The sequence below is a fragment of the Triturus cristatus genome, chromosome 3_2, assembly GCF_964204655.1.
Source record: "Triturus cristatus chromosome 3_2, aTriCri1.1, whole genome shotgun sequence".
NCBI classification, from domain to species: Eukaryota; Metazoa; Chordata; class Amphibia; order Caudata; family Salamandridae; genus Triturus; species Triturus cristatus.
The window spans coordinates 988,413,255-988,431,771 of NC_140584.1; the positions used below are offsets into that span (position 1 = coordinate 988,413,255).

Sequence of the window (18,517 nt, forward strand, 5' to 3'; positions counted from 1 at the left end):
GAGGGAAATAATCTTAAGGCAATTTACTTATTGTCCTTCCTCAAAAACAGAAGAGTGAACAGTGATTTGATGGTCAGTCAAGGAACAGAAAAGGTGTTAACAGAAATCTGTTACTGAAAAGATTTAGTCTGAATAGAAAGAATCTGTAAACAAGAGTGTGGAGGTAGGTTGTGTCTTTCGTAAGGTAAGCTTTCATTGTCTGTCAAAATTGCAAGCGAAATGGGGTGGACTGAAAGTTAAACCACACCAGATTATAGGGCAGATTTGCAGTAACAAGGTGTGGAAAGCCTACTGTGAATAAAGGTAACAATAGATTACGGTAAGTTAAAGTACACCAGTTTGTAGTGTGTAAAAAGGTAGTAATAAGGCCCAAAACCTGTTAAAATAAGGTAAGAATAAATATTGTGAAATTACTTCTTTTGGTCCGGAAACAGTAAAAACTATAAAGTATAGCAAATGTGAAGCTGTATAGCTGGAGGCAGTTGCTCTCAACGCTCGATAACTGTGCAAACTGTTATTTCTTTAAGTGCTAAGAGATAGTCAAATAGTAATGTGCTAAATTGTGAAGTGGAAGGAAGTCACTAATACATACTTGATTTGATATAAATGTTAATATCATTAGACCTTAAGGGAATACGACCTGCAGCCATACGATCATGTTACTTTCAATATCAATGGTAGGCATAGAACACAGCTTGAGCAAAGCAAATAGGTCCTGCAGGATGAAATAAAAACCATCCAAGTGAGTAAATACTTACTGTAGTTTCACGTCTGAAATGCAGAGAACAATGAAACTGTGTGTGATTCAGCATTGATGAAGTGCCAAAAATCATCGAAATCGAAATCGAAATGGGACAGAGTAGAGATGTCCATGAAAGTACAAACGCTATCTTGGAGTGGTATCGGATAGTTGGAATTATAACTGACTTGGTATAAGTATAATTTATAACTGTGGTGAGAAGACAGCAAAGAGTAAAGTGAGGTCAAAAGGTTTGATATTATATTATCAGAAGAATGAATATGGCAGTTGATACTTAAATTTCAAGTATATATGAAGAAGATGTAGAGCAGTGGGAGGAGACTAATTGTGAGCTTAGGCAATAAATGGTCTAACAATTAATCATTCATCAAAATTTTGTAAAAGTATAGCAAACATAGTTCATGTGTATTATCACTGTAGTAAGTACAGCAGAATCACAGTACATATGTATAAGGAGAGAAATTATAATATTTGATTCAACATTATTGTCCTTTGAGAATCTTGGAATCATAGTTAATTCTGATAAAATATGTATATGTAAGAAATGAGTGGGTGCTTTGAAACAGTTATTAAACAATGACAAAAAAGCAAAGCCACTAGTAACATGGAACATGATATATAGAGATCAAGGAGGAAAATAAAATTATCTAAGTAAAAGTAGGAAAATGTTTAACACAGTCAATGTATATAATGATTACTGCTTTAGTTCACCATTTTAAATGGTGTAGTTCCCAATCCGGATGGAAACAGATCTACTACCCGGAGTTTAATGATCCATTTAGCCTCCGTCTTTCGTAGAGAGAGTAACTATTATCACCACGAGGTATTTTTTTGGTGGTCTCCAGTGAATGATACCTAAATAGCAGATTTTCCACATTTGGGTGCGCACTGTGCAATAAACTGCCAATGGATAGGCATCATCCTTATTGTGTATGGCTCACGTGTTCCTACATTCGTACCTTTAAGCTCCTCATGGTGCTGCCCACATATTAATGAGCAGTCACAAATGATGATGTGGGTTACACATTTAGTGTTACAATTGATAAAGTCTTGAACGTGATATTTTTTGATAACGTTACACTGAAATAAATGTGTCGTCTAATGCATGTTGGCATACATTGCAGTTACACATTTATAAAAACCCTCAGGTCTAGGCTTAAGCCAGAATATGTGTGTGGGGGTGTCCAATGATTGCAGAATGCTGTGATAGAGGTTGTCTCTTAAGGTGGTGCTTTTTGTAAGCTATCATAGGTTTGTCAGATATACAATGTTGTGCGCAATTATCCATTGTCAGGATGTGCCAACGTTTTAGGGAAATCTTGTAGATGTCACCATGAAGACTATTATAATGAGCGATCAGTCTGAGTTAGTTTAAACTATCCCTGTTTGGTGTGTTTTTCTTAAGTAATTTAAATCTAGGCACCTGTGCTATCTTCAGCTCTGCTTTACTTAATGTGGCCATGTTATGGCCCCTAGCTAAAATATTTTGTTCCATGTAGTCAGGTTTTCAGCACTATATTTATGTCATAATCGTATCTTCCCATAGGGGATAGATTGTTTCTGTGATTTGGGATGTGCACTGGAAGTATGTAACTGGTGTTGTATGCTGTGGGTTTCCGAGAAATCCTAGTAGCCTTATTATTATTTTCACAATATATTGTGACATCAAGAAATTCAATCTTGACAAGACTAGCTTGATGAGTGAATTCGAGAATATATTCATTCAAGGTAGAGATGTATGTATAATAGTTTTTGTAGAGCGCAAATGTCACTCCGAGGAGCATCATGGCGCTATATCAGGCCGGTACATAGACAAACAGCAGGAAAGCTATGGGATCAGATGAGTGAGAAAACTAGAGCATCTCGGGCTCTTAAAATCCAGTTTTCAAGGTTTTCCGAAAAGTTGGGGCAGTCTGGGAGAACCGGAAATGTGTGGGTCGAGAATTCCAAGCTTTAGTTCCTAGTACTGCTACAGATTTACAACCATTAGAGATGTAGCTGAAGCAGGGGGGTGAGAGAAAGTTGGCTGATGAAGATACTTGGGCCCACCCTGTTTGTTGCAATGCCACATGGCAGTGGTGGTATCCGTGAGAGCCTGCACCAGCCTCCCTTTGATGGATTGTAGGAAGGCTTACAACACCAAACAGATGGCTCGTAGCTCCTGAAGGTTGACCTTCAGAAGGTTGTCCTTCGACGGAGACCAAATGCCTCTGATCTTCACCTCTCTTAAGTGGCCGCCCCAGCATAGAAATGATGCATTGGTCATCACTGTTAGCTCCATGATAGGTAGTTTAAAGTCTCCTCTGAAATATAAACATGATCAGAGAGGTACCCATGATGCTGTGCCTACTGGGACGTCCGGTTCCACTGCAGTGCCCACATATGACACCTTACATGCTTGACCAGCAGGATGCTGGAGGACATCAGTCCCAGCAGCATCAGAGTCCTCCTCACTGAGATCCAGGACAGAGACAAACATATAGCCCAAATGTCTTGGACTCTGAGCTTCGTTGGAAAGGCACATAACTGCACAGTGTCCAGAATGGCTCTGACGAAAAGGAGCATCTGCAAAGGAGTCAGGTGTGACTTTGGCCCATTGATAGTGAACCCCAATGACGTTCGGAAGTTTGCCGTAGTCTGGAGGTGGGTGACGACTTTCTGAAGCAAGCCCGCTTTCAACAGTCATTCGCTGAGATAAGTGAAAATTGGAACCCCTGTCCGTCAAAGATGCACAGCAACCATCGCCGTCACTTTCATGAACACCCAAGAGGCACTGGTAAGACCGGAGGGGAGCACAGCAAACTGGAAATGCTCCTCCCCCACCCAGAACCGCCGATGGCGCTTGTGGACCTGCAGGATGGGGATACTGAAATAAGCATCCTGCAGATCCTGTACTACCATTCAGTCTCCAGGGTCAAGGGCAGACATGACTTGGGTCAGGGTGAGTATTTTGAACTTATTCTTCCACAGGAAGGCATGGAGAGGCCTACGTCCTCCTTCAGCACCAGAAAGTAGCAGGAGTAACAGCAAAAGCCTACGTCTGATGTTGGCACCCTTTATATGGTTCCTTTGGCTAAAAAGGTCAGCACTTCGTACTACAAGTGGAAGGAAAAGATGGTCCTCCGTCAGCCTTTCTGAGGATGGTGGAGGGTGCAGTTGTATGACAAGAAATGGTAGAGTATAACCCTGATGGACAATCTGTAGAGGACACTTGACTGCCACCCAGGTAGAAAATGTCAGATCCTACCTCCGACAGGGCGGCTGGGTGTCCCATAGTAAATGCTAAAGAGTTTTGTGGCTGTGGCAGCTGGAGGGGTGTGAGACTGGGCTGTACACTGTCCCTGTTGTCCACCTGATCTGTGGTTAATGCAGTCTCGAGAATGAAAGAGCTGGAGGGGTTGCTGGGCAGCCTCAACTTGTTTGCGATATAGGAAGCTCCTACTGTTCACGGAAGGGGCAAAACTGGTGGTGTGGCTGATGTGGTGGGAAAGACAGGCCCAAGAAGTGTGCCGTGACCCCATTGTACTTAGAGGGCAGAGACGGACTTCTCACCACAAAGGCTAGAGCCATTGAAATGCGTGTCCATTAAAGTGGTTTGGACGTCGCCAGAGAAGCCCGCGGACCTCAACGAGGTGTGCCCCCTGAATGTCATAATGGTGACAATTGCCCTGCCATGCAATCTGTGAAGTCCAACCCACAGTAGATGGTAAGCTCTGCAACATCGCGACAATCCTGAATGGCTTGCATAAGGGCGGGCTGCAGGTCATAAGGGACACCAGGAAAGACCTGTGCACTCGGGCCCAAAGGGAACGGGTATAATGCTCATGGGGCCGCTGGTGTTGTCAGAACACAGTGCAAAACTGGTTGATGGAAAAGTGCTTCCTAAAGGTTTTGATACGCTTTGATTCCCTGCTTGGAGGTGTGGCAGGAAATGCATTAGTATGGACCTTGCTCATTGAGGCGTGCACGACTAGGCTGTCAGGCAATGGGATGCTGAGTCTAGGGGATCACCTGGGGCTGGACGATAACGCAATGCTGTCTGTCTGTTTACCGGGTGTTCAGGAAAGTGCTCTGCCCAAGCCCCAGAAAGGATTTCTGTGAGGGCCTGACTGAATGGAGAGAGGGGTTTAGTATTTGCTTGCCAACTTGAAGCACCTCAGTGAAGACATTAGTCTTTACCTCCAGAGTTGAGTACTGGGGGTCGAGAAACTATGCTGCCCTCTGCATAACTATGGCAAAGGCAGTGGCGTAACAATAACCCCCGTAGCCCTCACGGTGCGGGGGCCCGAACTCAAGGGGGTCCCTTTCAGGACTATGCACAAGCACCTGGCCTGAGGGCTCCTTACTGTGTCCGGAGCGTATAGGCCCCATCTATGTAGTTTGCAAGGAGGCCCCCCTCAAGGTTTGTTATGCCAATGGGCAAAGGAGGTACTCTCCTCTGTGGCAGGACCTGGAGACGGGACTAGCCCAGTGTCTGGCGGAGTGTCCAGTTCACAGGCATTTTTCATACCAACTGCTGTCAGTTTATGGTTGGGCAAGTTCATCTCCAACATCATATAAGTTGTCAGCTCAAGTAAAATAGACTGTGAGGAGTTTGAGCCCTGCCTTGAGGCTAGGGCAAAGTATTGCAGTTAGATGGGTAGCCCAGTAGATCAGAGTGCGGCCCCTGTGGATCAGAGTATGGCCTTGATCGAAGCAACATTGACTCAGAGTAATAAAGCACAATCGGTTGGGCTTTGTCATCTGGTGTTGACATCGGTGTTCAATGCTCCATGGTTTGACATTGGTTGTTGTGCCAGTATCAGAGTCTGCATTGAAGCCAGTGTGGAATCCGTAGCAGTTCCTGACGATCCAGCTGGCACCTAGGGCAAACCCACTCGCAAGGGGGCTGGAGAAGGACTTCATGGCACCTTATTGCCACAAAGCAAACCAGATGGAGATGGTAGCATGCGCAAGAGGCCTTGCAGAACTCTTTGGCTGCGAAGGGTATGGAGTTGGTGAGTGAAACAAGAGCGCACGTTGCTGGCCTTGCACCTTCTCTGGAGTTAGAGATTGGATGTTAAGGAACTAGAGTCCTGCTTGAGTTTCTTGTGTTTTTTACTTCGACCCCAACGAAGATCAGTCATTAGAATGACTTTGGGTGTGGACGTAGGACCTTGGACTTCGACTGGTCATGGCAAGGTGCGTTTCAGGGGTTGGTGATAGCTTCGCCTCACGGCCCCCGATGGACTTGAGATTCATCAAGGCACAGTCACTAGATGCCAGTTTGGATCGGTTTCAGACATCTGCTTGGGACAGTCCCTACAAGGTTTACTCCCTGTTGTCTTGGGCGGTAACATTTTCCATTGCGCATTAAAAGTATTTTAAAGCAAATGACCTAAAGGAGATGAGGGGTAGCTCCGAATCCTCGTCTGGTGGCACAGAAAGAAAGGAACTTATATCGGTGCGCATGGGTGGCATTTATATGCAGCTCTGTTTATCACTTCCGGATTGGAGCATATTCTCTTCGATTATTTGCTATCGTTTGACTCTAAGATACAGGCCACTATAAAAGTAGCCAATTTTCTACTTTATGAGTAGTCTGCCTCTTGTTAAAAATCGAACGCTGCAAAGTACTATTGCAGGCTGTGGTAAAGTTCCAAAGTACACGTACGATTGTTTCCACTTTTTCTGATCGATCACACACCTGTGCTCCTGCTGAAACCAAAATCGACTCATCTTGGAATGGAAACTGTCCAAATACGGAGGCAATTTTTTAACGGTGGCAAAACTCAGCAAACCTCAAAGACATGAGGTATAGTGAACAACTTTATCAGCTTTAAGCATCAGCTAAAATAGCAACTAGTCAAGGTACGAGCATGAGTAGCAAGTTAATTTCGTCTATCTCTACACACAGTCAACAGTCCCAGTCTCCCATACAACCCATCCCTCCAGATCTACTTTTACCAATTCACTGCACAGACATGTGTATCTGACTTCCTTTTTACATGCATATTAGTCCTGCTATTGTAACCTTCGCTGATAATTGAACTAAACTCTGTTTCTCCAGTTTACTAATGCGATACTTTCAATTATTTAACTCATGCATTTATTATTTGCTGCACCTATAAGCTGAGCTTATAACATTTGTTTGTGCATTCCAAATAATGGTGATCTATTGAAAAACAGTGACACTGGCAATGCTCCTTCATGAAGGGAGTATGAAAGCAGGCATCAAGGAGGTTACCAGATCTTATCCAGTGACTATGTGAAATATGACCATTAAGAGAAATGTGTTTAGGTCATACAGGTCTAGAATACGTGTGAGGTCTCACAATAATGTACTCTGTAGCAATATGTTAGGTCCTTCTTTTGATAATAAACCAAGTGAATAGCTACTTGAAGTTGTTACTGTGTCTCCTGTAGAAGATCTAGAGATCAAGTCTGGACTTTTGCAGATGAAACACAAGAGACCAGGGAAAGGTTCAAAGCATGGATTTATATTTCAGTACACATTGATCATCGAAAATGGAAGAACTGAAGATTCCTCAGTTCAGAGGGAGCAAAGTTGTCCTGCCACACACTGCTCCTAATTGGATTTAATGTAGTAGATTGGATAATAGATTTGAGTTTGGGCCAAAAACACTTCCTAGAAGAAGGTGGCGCCCCCTATGAAGCCCTTTGGCCCATAAAAGAGTTTAAAGTCTCATGAATGCGAAGGGTACGGGGCAAGAGGATAGATAGGAATGCTTGTGCTGTGGTCCTGGATAAAGGTACAATAAAGGTACTAGCAATACAAGACAGGCATGCATGGTTACAGCATGCTGCCAGAGACATTTACATAGCTACAAAGGTACAGTTATAAGTTACATTTGGGGTATCAGTGGGTGGTTTAGGGGAAAAGAACTAAAAATGTCATAAGGGGGAAGCAGCATATAAGGTCAAGTCAGTCTGTGGGTGGTATAAATAAAGAGAAGAGGTGAGGCTTTAGTCTATCCTAATATATTGTATCCTAAAAGGAGGGTTAGCTCCAGTCTTGTTAAATAAGCAGAGAAAGCTTCTTTTTGTGGTTTTAATTCAAGGATCTTAGCAATGTAAGAAATTCAAGTAATCAACTAAAGTTATTAAGAGTGCTACAAATAATGAAAAATAATTCATAATGTTTTCAAGTAACCCATGGAGTTAATGAGATACACAAGTAACCAAAAAGAATTATTCAGCTTTATTCAAGTAAACTGTTACCATAACTAAAATATATAGGTTTCTTTCATATCATCTCACATACCAGATTGCGAACAATAATTTCCGAGCCAGCTTGGACAGCCAGGTGAAGAGGTGTTAGCTTGGCGGCATCCTGAACTCTTGAATTGACATTGGCCTGGACACTGATCAAGAACAGCACACTCTCAATATCCGAGTTCTGGACAGCTATGTGGAGGAAGTTCCGACCTTTGTTATCCACCTACATCAAACACAGCATACTCTTTACCAGGCTTGCTTCAATTTAGGATAACTCTCACATTTCAAAATTCACAGAGATATGAGAGCAAAACAAATACAAGTAGTGGCAAACAGGAATAAGCAGCTACACTCCAGTTATACATGAAAAGTGGTTTCCAGAGATCTAGTTTGAGAAACAATAAGGCAGAAGGTGATGTATTCTCCTATTTTGCATGCTTTGTACATACATATATAACTTATCAAATCAGTGGGCACATTTCAAATCCAACCATGGTTTATTTTTCAAGTCACCTTTTATGCAAGAACATCTCATTTTTTCAAAAGATGAAATGTATATTGTTTGCCCAGTAAGCGGGAGGTTTCTAAGATTTAATATTGATAATGAACAAAAAATACTGTTTTCGCCTATAGACGTATGATAATTAGGACTAGATACCTCCCAGTTGCACAAAGATACTAATCCTGCAAAAAATAAAAAGGAAATGAGAAATTGTTTAGACTGTAGGTAAGCACGATAATACGGCAGAAAAATAACCAAGTGCAGGCCTTTGAAAGAAAGGGGACAGGAGAAAATATATGATTCGAATTAGACACAGACAATTATCAAAGAGAAAAAGCGCACAAGCATGACTGTCATGTATCCAATAAAGCAGTAGCAAGGATATGCTGCTACAGGATTTCAACCTTAGTTGTATATACACGTTTTGTTCAGTTTCTCAATCTGAACTTCTAACAGCATTCAGGATGTCAGACCACCAGTCTCATCATCATCATCCTAATTATCACAACCATCAAATAAATTGAAGAATTCTCAATTGAACATGGTCAGAAAATTCTCCAGATTGTCCTAAAGAGTTTTGCGCAAAAGGCCACAAATCCTCCAGGATTTCCTGAGCCTCTCTTCATATTCAACACTACATAGTACATGAGACATATGCTTGGAGCCTCTTTCAGGAAATATGTTTCATGACACAGTACATAAACAGCCTCCTTTAGTTTGCCAATTTCAACTCACCTGCTCAGCAGCTCCAGACTCCCGTTTTAAGATTGCCTCAGCTGCCTTGTTGTTCTTGTACGTCATAGCGCATGCAAAGGGAGTCATGCCCTGTCTATCACGAACATTCAGTTTGATGTCGGGGTGTGAGATCAATAACTGAATAATAACACGATGCTGGTTGCTTATAGCAACATGGATCGGAGCTCTACCTTCGGCATCCTAAAACAGTCAAGAAGATTCAAATCACAAGAAATTAGACAGTCGGATGTGCATAGGAATCATATACTACATGCTTTGTGAAGAAGCAAAAGGTTCTCATGTATAACACTTGTAAAGTTATCTCCAATAGACTGCTTTAGTTAATAATAATAAAACTACAATTTGCTTTTATATCAAGCTATTAAAGCTTAGTTCCGTTTGGATGACTTGGTCATCTGCGAAAGCATATGGAGATCAACCACTGAAAAAGGAAAATGTTACATTCCCTTGAAGCATATGTTCGTAGCATGTAGTAATGTAGATTTGTATGTTCTGGATACTCCTGTGATGGAGTCACAAAATGCACTGTGCCTCCTCCCTTAGTTTGCAACGTGCATGGGCACTGACTCCATGTTAACCAGTTTTTTGCCCATCAGGTGAAAGTAGTATAGAGTGGTGAATGATAAAAAAAATGGAGGGCATGTGCATTGGGAAATGAAGTCACTGAATAAAGGACAAGATCTAAGATCAGAGCGACATAGTGCATGTGAATCTACAGCACTGTATGCCATCAATAAGTGCTTACAGGATAAGTAACATTCTCAATTCATGCCATGTGTTGCTGTAGATACACATGCTCTGCACAGCAGTACCCTCTTACATGCAGTGGCTACCGTGTCAATGATGCAGATGTCTGAAATAGGGTGCTGAGGACTGTCTGGACAACCATTACCTGTTCTCTTTCTAAAATAGCCACATAATGTTATTTAGTAAAGGTACTGGTTTGACCAAGTAGCTCCGTATGTCTGCTAATTGAATATTGCCCAGAAAAGCCATGGCTGCTGCCTGTTTGAAGTGTACCCTGGAGCTAGGAGAGATCTCCTTTAGCCTTATGATAGCAAGCTTGGAAGCATTTGACTATCCACCTTGCAATTCCTTCTTTGGAGATGGCATGGGTTTTGTGGAATTATGCAGAGGCTATGAACAATTGGTCAAGAATTATGTAGCAATGCGGCAACCCAATAGCCACTGGGCCTGGGTGAATAGTGGTACAACGAGAAAATGTCCCAGTGGAGAACAATTAAAACAGATAATTCAATGCAAGAATTAATCAGTTGTATCTAAACGAAGTTAAGCACCACCATACAGTCTTTCTAAAAATGGATGGGATTTTATTTCATCACAATATTGAAGTTAATCAATTTATGAAGTACAAAAGAAATCCCAAATTAATATTTTTTGAAAAACAGGTGCACAGAGGGGTGAGGTGATAAGTGCATGGGAAGGATTGTGAGGAAGGACAGGAGTGCGCATATATACACATCAGTAAATTAATAGCGAACTATCCCGACAGTTTCCTGCCAGATGCATTAAATGTCACATCATAACATAATTGCAGATATACATTCTCTGTCATCTATGTCTGACAAAATGCTAAAGAAGTGTCGACGTTTCGACCCCTAGAAGGAACAGCCAATTTTGCGCATTGTGGGCGGGGTCTTCATCAGGACCAAAGTGACGGGAGGGGAGTGGGCACGTAAGGACAATAGCATAAGGTTATTCGGGTGGTGCGTAGTAATGTAGAATTTCATCGGGAAAGTAAGTCATTATGAATTAGCAGTAAAAACAGCTACATTGCTTCGGGTTGTGAATAGAAAAGCTGGGCTATATAGGCTCCTGTGAAGAAAGAAAGGACACAGGACACTAGGACCTATATTCCTAGGACTAATGAGGAATAACACTTAAAAGCATTAAATGCAAGAAGGGATTAGAGAAACGAACTTACTCAGATTTCTTCATAGATGATCATAGTATTCAAAAAGAAAGAAGGGCCCAGGTTGATCAGTAACCTGTGGCTGAAAAAGTGTTAACCTGTGTCACAAAATGTACCTCATGAGCAGGTAAATTTAGAAACCACAAAAACACGCGCCACGGAAAAGCAGTGCGTGCTGGGTGCAAAACGCATGACAAAGAGTAAATTATGCGCTCGGGATATTACCTAGAGCACTGCGGCATATTAAAACAGACATACCCCGGTGCTAGATATATTTGCAACCAGGGTAAGAGCATGTATCTATGCATAATTCAAATTGCCTGGCAGATACATAAAACAACCCTTGCAAAAAGAGTCATTAATTCACACAAAGTCTGTCCTGTTATGAACGAGACCGACCCTGGCTAATCAAGGATAATTTTAAAAAACCACAAACCATGCACCTCACTGATTAGAGAGGAACACGGAACAGTGCAGGCAAGAGTATTTTTGTGCTGAATTTAAGTGTCCCAATTCCGATATGAGAAAAACTCTCTTGCGCTTTAAAATGAAAGCCCTAGATTACACGACATGCTCAATAAATCACTGGGCTAAATCTCCATGTTAATCGGAGGGGCTTCCCTGGGGCAGACAGTTAACAGATACCTTAGGGCTGCTGGCACGATCGGTGAATCAACTAACACCATGGTCTTGTCAGCCACAAGGTTTAAATATCATAGGAAGACCTTCACGTTCTCCACGTTAGGCCATGACAGTGTTTTACGACCTAATTCCTTAGGGGCACATTCCGGGAGAGACGGAAAGGGAAGAAATCCTTAGTGAAAGAGAACCATTTCGGTCTGTCAAGTACAGCGCACATTATAGGGAGATCGACATTGTTTCACACTTAATCTTTTGTAAAAAGAAAGAATTCTGTATAAAGTCATTCCTGTCTGTAGAATACAGAGGCACATTGTTGGAAAGTCGATTAACTTCCCACACAATCTGTTTACATGAATTAACTCAAGCATGAAAGGTAGATGGAGGGAAGAAATCATCCTCCGTCTCAAAAATGCATTTCTGTCTGCGGAGTGCAGCGCACATTATGAGTACTGTCGACTTCTCGCCCAGTGTAACACATTTATAGTTCAATTTACAATGCATTCCAGGAAAAATACCATATATTGCTACACCATGTACTCCATGAATGTGTGGTCAAACATTTTAATAATAAATAGTAATTAGCGCCAAGGTAAATAGACAGTCATCAGAAAAGGTCAAAGCGGTTATTTAGACAGAAATAAAATTGAATACATAATTAATGCCAAAATAAATACACAATTACCAGAAAGGACCAACGTGGTTATTTTTACTGGTGTAGCAAGATCTTCGTACTTGTGACGTTAAAAGGAGTAGCATCAGTCTAAGCATTAAAAGACATGGCACAACAATAAGTGTGTCTCTAATATACACCCATCATGCATATGTTTTTTCTTGGAGGGCACAATTTACAGTTACTTGTACAGATATACTGAGATCTGGCACTAAATGGCATTAGGGAGTTCGAAATGTTAATAGCCCGCTACTTGCTACACCAGTAAAAATAACCACGTTGGTCCTTTCTGGTAATTGTGTATTTATTTTGGCATTAATTATGTATTCAATTTTATTTCGGTCTAAATAACCGCTTTGGCCTTTTCTGATGACTGTCTATTTACCTTGCGCTGATTACCATTTATTATTACATTTTTGGACCACACACATTCATGGAGTACATGGTGTAGCAATATATGGTATTTTTCCTAGAATGCATTGTAAATTGCACTATAAATGAGAGTTAAACTGGGCGAGAAGTCGACAGTACTCATAATGTGCGCTGCACTCCGCAGACAGAAATGCATTTTTGAGACGGAGGATGATTTCTTCCCTCCATCTACCTTTCATGCTTGAGTTAATTCATGTAAACAGATTGTGTGTGGGAAGTTAATCGACTTTCCAATAATGTGCGCTGTATTCTACAGACAGGAATGACTTTATACAGAACTCTTTCTTTTTACAAAAGATTAAGTGTGAAACAATGTCGATCTCCCTATAATGTGCAGAAATGGTTATCCTTAAATAGCAGGGTCTATCTCATTCAGGACAGACTTTGTTTGAATTAATGGCTCTTTTTGGAAGGGTTGTTTTATGTTTTATGTATCCGCCAGGCAATTTGAATTATGCATAGATACATGCTCTTACCCTGGTTGCAAATATATCTAGCACCGGGGTATGTCTGTTTTAATATGCCGCAGTGCTCTAGGTAATATCCCGAGCGCATAATTTACTCTTTGTCATCGTTTTGCACCCAGCACGCACTGCTTTCCCGTGGCGCGTGTTTTTGCGGTTTCTAAATTGACCTCCTCATGAGGTACATTTTGTGACACAGGTTATCACTTTTTCAGCCACAGGTTACTGATAAACCAAGGCCTGTCCTTCTTTTTGAATACTATGACCATCTATGAAGAAATCGGAGTATGTTTGTTTCTCTAATCCCTTCTCGCATTTAATGCTTTTAAGTGTTATTCCTCATTAGTCCTAGGAATATAGGTCCTAGTGTCCTGTCTCCTTTCTTTCTTCACAGGAGCCTATATAGCCCAGCTTTCCTATTCACAGCCCGAAGCAATATAGCTGTTTTTACTGGTACTTCATAATGACTTACTTTCCTGGTGAAATTCTACATTACTACACACCACCCGAATACGAATAACCTTACGCTATTGTCCTTAGGTGCCAACACCCCTCCCGTCACTTTGGTCCTGATGAAGACCCCGCCCACAATGCACAAAATTGGCTGTTCCTTATAGGGGTCGAAACGTCCACACTTCTTTAGCATTTTGTCAGACATATATGACAGAGAATGTATATCTGCAATTATGTTATGATTTGACATTTATTGCATCTGGCAGGAAACTGTCGGGATAGTTCGCTATTAATTTACTGATGTGTATATATGCGCACTCCTGTCCTTCCTCACAATCCTTCCCATGCACTTATCACCTCACCCCTCTGTGCACCTGTTTTTCAAAAAATATTAATTTGGGATTTGTTTTGTACTTTATAAATTGATTAACTTCAATATTGTGATGAAATAAAATCACATCCATTTTTGGAAAGACTGTATGGTGGTGCTTAACGTTGTTTAGATACAACTGATTAATTCTTGCATTGAATTACCTGTTTTAATTGATCCCCACAGGGACATTTTCTCAATGAACAATTGGTCAGCTTTGCAAAGGCTCAGTCCTGTCAATGTAGTACACAAGAGCTCATTTGACATCTAGTGTGTGAAGGGCTCTTTCTGTTACTGAGTCTGTCGGAGGGAAAAAGACTGGGAGCTCTAGTGTTTGATCAAGGTAAAAAGTCCTGGGTACTACTCTATCCTTATTAACCTGAATAAAGGGTTCTTGTAGTTTGAGGGCTTGCAGTTCACTAATAGGTTTAAGAGATGTTATGTCACAAGAATAGCTATATTCCAGGAAAGGTACAGGAGAGGCCAAGAGTGCAAAGGCTCAAAAGTGGGGTCCCAGGAGTCTAGTGAGGACTATATTGAGATTCCAGACTGGTGCAGGAAGCACTCTCAGATGGAAGACTCTTTTGGCCCTACATGAAGGCTTTAACTAATGGTATTAGGATAAGGAAATAATGTTCCCTGTTTTGCTTATAAGCAACTATGGTTGCTAAATTGAGCCATATGAATTTGTAGATGAGACCTGACTTTTGCAAGTAAAGCAGGTAGCAGATAATTTCCTGGACTGACGATATTTGGGTGGCCAGGTGTTTAAGGATGCAGGAGTGGACAGATCCCTTCCTTTTGCTGGGTAGTAGGTTCATGTCGTAGGTCTGCAAGACTTTCAAAGGATGTACACGCATTCTTGTGGAAGATGTAGGTAGCCAAACTTTAGAACCTCAAGTAGCAAATCATTTTGATACAGCTGTTTAGGATCTGGATGCCGGATGTGGCCTCGACTCCTAGTGGGAAGGTCTGGTCTGTTCAGGAACTTCTTTTGAGTTTTCATGGGGTGGCATATAGATCTATATGCTGTGTGCCCTAATGCGCAAGTTACTACTTGTGTAACGATATATCTGTAAGAGACATTAGTTAGTGATAGATTCCTTACCTTAGAATATCCCCAGGAGTCAGACTGGATCCAGAAAGTCTTTTGTAGTAGTACCCCTGCGCGTCAGTAGGTGGCATCGTGCGGCTCCGCGTCCGTCACTGGCGTCGTAAGCGCCGAGATGACGTCATGGAGACTACTTAGGTGCCACCCATGCGCGCTGACGTCAGTTCTGTACACGACTTTCCGCGCCAGGAACGCAGAGCCATGCAAGAAACTGACCACTGGTGCCAAGAAACTAGGGCCCTGAAAGGGGGATGACCTTAACCCTAGAATCAGATCGCAGAACGGGGAGGATGGGTGGGGCGGTAAGGAATCTATCACTAATGTCTCTTACAGATGTATCGTTACACAAGTAGTAACTTGTGCATCTGAAAGAGACACGTTAGTGATATATTCCTTACCTTAGAATAGATAACCCAGCAATACCAACCCCAGCGGTGGGTCTGTGAATAGATTACAACAGAAAGTCACGGAGAACAGAACTGCCAAAGAAGCAGTTTCTCCGGACCGGACTGTCAAGGCAGTAATGCTTGGTAAACGTGTGCAGCGAGACCCACGTAGCTGCCTGACAAATGTCCTGCAAGGGGACGCCATGTCCCAAAGCAGTGGTGGCTGCAGTTGCCCTGGTAGAATTTGGCATGCAGCCCCACAGGAGGTTCCTTCTTAGCCAAGGAGTAACATGCTTTGATGCACAGAACGACCCACCGAGAGATGGTCCGTTTGTGCACAGCCCGACCTTTTTTGGCACCCACGTAGCCAAGAAAGAGCTGGTCATCCACCCGGAACTGCTATGTACGCTTTAGATAGAAAGCGAGCGCACGTTTAGGGTCCAGACGGTGGAGCCTCTCCTCTTCCCTCGAAGGATGTGGAGGCAGAAAGAAGGCGGGCAAAGTGATGATCTGCCCGATGTAAAAGGGCGTGACAACCTTTGGCAAGAAAGAAGGACGGGTCCTTAAAACCACCTTGTCTGGATGAACAGAAAGGAAAGGAGGTTTGGAAGAAAGAGCCTGGAGCTCACTCACTCTTCTAGCAGAGGTGATGGCTACCAGGAAAGCCGTCTTGAGAGTGAGAAGACGCAAAGGACAGGTATGAAGGGGCTCGAAGGGAGCGCACATCAGATATGTCAAGACAGGTTTAAGTCCTATTGAGGCATAATGAACGGCCCGGGAGGAAATGTGTGCGTAATACCTTTCAGGAAACAGTTAACAACTGGGAACTTAAAAAGAGAAGGCTGATCTGGAAGCCGTAAAAAGGCGGAGATGGCCGAAAGATAACCATTGATAGTGCCCAGAGCAGAGCCCTGCTGGGCCAAAGAAGGAAGAAACAGAAGGACTTTAGAAACAGGGGCAGAAAGGGGATCCACAGCCTTTGCTGTGCACCATGCCACAAACTTGTTCCACCTGCAGGCGTACACCGTTTTAGTGGAGGGACGCCTGGCTGCCAGAATGATATCACAGACTTCGGGAGGAAGATCGAAAGCTGTCATATGTCGCCGCTCAATCTCCACGCATGGAGGTGGTGGCTGGGCAGGTTCGGGTGGAGGACCGTCCCCTGCTGCTGCGACAGAAGATCCTCCCGAAGAGGCAGACGGATCGGGGGATCGATTGCAATGCTGAGTAGCTCGGGATACCAGTATCTTCGTGCCCAATCCGGAGCCACAAGGATGACTTGTGCACGGTTGCGCCGAATCTTCCTCAGCACTCTGGGCAGAAGTGGTATAGGGGGAAAGGCGTACAACACACCGCAACTCCACTCGTGGTGAAAAGCGTCGCCGACCGAGTGCCGCCATGGAAATTCCAACACGCAGAACTGATGACATTGCGCATTCAATTCGGTGGCGAATAGATCTAACCAAGGCTCTCCCCACTGCTGAAAGAGACCTTGCGCAACGTCCGAGTGCAGACGCCATTCATGATCCATCAAGCACCGGTGGCTGAGTTTGTCCACCCTGGCGTTCAGAGAACCTGCTAGGTGTTGAACCACCAGGGTGATGCCCTGATGTTCCAGCCATGAACAGAGGCGCAGAGCCTCCTGACATAGGGTCCAGGACCCCACCCCGCCCTGTTTGATGCAATACCACATGGCGGTGGTGTTGTCCGTGAACACCTGCACCACACTTCCCCGGACAGAGGGAAGGAATGCCTTCAGTGCAAGTCGGATCGCCCGAAGCTCCAAAAGGTTGATATGGAACCGGGACTCCGCCGCAGACCAGAGTCCTCTGATCTCCGCCTCCCCCAAGTGGCCTCTCCATCCCAGGAGGGGAGCATTCGTCACCACTGTGTGCTCCGGTTGTGGAAGGAAGAGGAATCTGCCATTGACCAAATCGAGATTCGTGAGCCACCACTGCAATTGTCGTGCAGTGCCCTCCGAGATCTGGACATGATCGGACAGGTTGCCCTGATGCTGTGCCTACTGGAACTTCAGGTCCCACTGCAGAGCCCGCATATGCCATCTGGCATGCTGCACTAGCACGATGCAGGAGGCCATCAGGCCCAGGAGCCAGAGGCTCATCCTGACTGAAGCCCGAGACAGAGACTCAAAGATCAGAATCAGAGTCTGAAAATCCCGGACTCGCTGCTCGGGAGGATAAACCCGAAACAGCGTCAAATGCAGAACCGCTCCAATGAAGGGGAGCATCTGAGAGGGACTCAGGTGCGACTTCGGCATGTTGATGGAGAACCCCAGCAAATGCAGGAGGTCGACCGTAGTCCGGAGGTGGTTGACGACCGCCTGGGGTGAGCCTGCCTTCAACAACCAGTCGTCGAGGTAGGGGAAGACTGACACCCCCGACCTGCGCAGGTGAGCTGCGACCACCGCCATCACCTTCGTGAACACCCAAGGGGCACTGGTAAAGCCGAAGGGGAGCACGGCAAATTGAAAATACTCCTGGCCTACCGTGAACCGCAGGTAACGCCGGTGGGCCGGCAGGACGGGGATGTTAAAATATGCGTCCTTCAAGTCCAACGTTACCATCCAGGGTCGAGGGCAGCCAGGACCTGAGCCAGAGTCGGCATTTTGAACTTCTCCTTCCGGAGGAAGCCATTGACGTCCCGGAGGTCCAAGATGGGGCGCAGGCCCCCTTTGTCCTTCTTGGGAACCAGAAAGTAGTGGGAATAACAACCACGTCCTACTTCTGGCCCAGGAACGCGCTCGATGTCCCCCTTGGCCAAGAGGGCCGTAACTTCCTGCTGGAGAAGCAACAAGTGATC

The 18,517-nt window shown here is 43.8% G+C and overlaps 1 protein-coding gene across 3 annotated transcripts in view; it reads right to left on the reverse strand.

Moving 5' to 3' along the window:
- Nucleotides 1-18,517, reverse strand: part of ANKFY1 (ankyrin repeat and FYVE domain containing 1) — a 506,490-nt gene that overhangs the window by 80,090 nt on the left and 407,883 nt on the right. For all 3 annotated transcript variants that reach the window (XM_085649582.1, XM_085649583.1, XM_085649584.1), the window contains exons 18-19: nucleotides 9,216-9,416; nucleotides 8,025-8,201 (exon numbers count right to left, since the gene is read on the reverse strand). In XM_085649582.1, coding sequence (XP_085505708.1) covers nucleotides 8,025-8,201; nucleotides 9,216-9,416 — 378 coding nt within the window. The remainder of the gene's footprint in view (nucleotides 1-8,024; nucleotides 8,202-9,215; nucleotides 9,417-18,517) is intronic.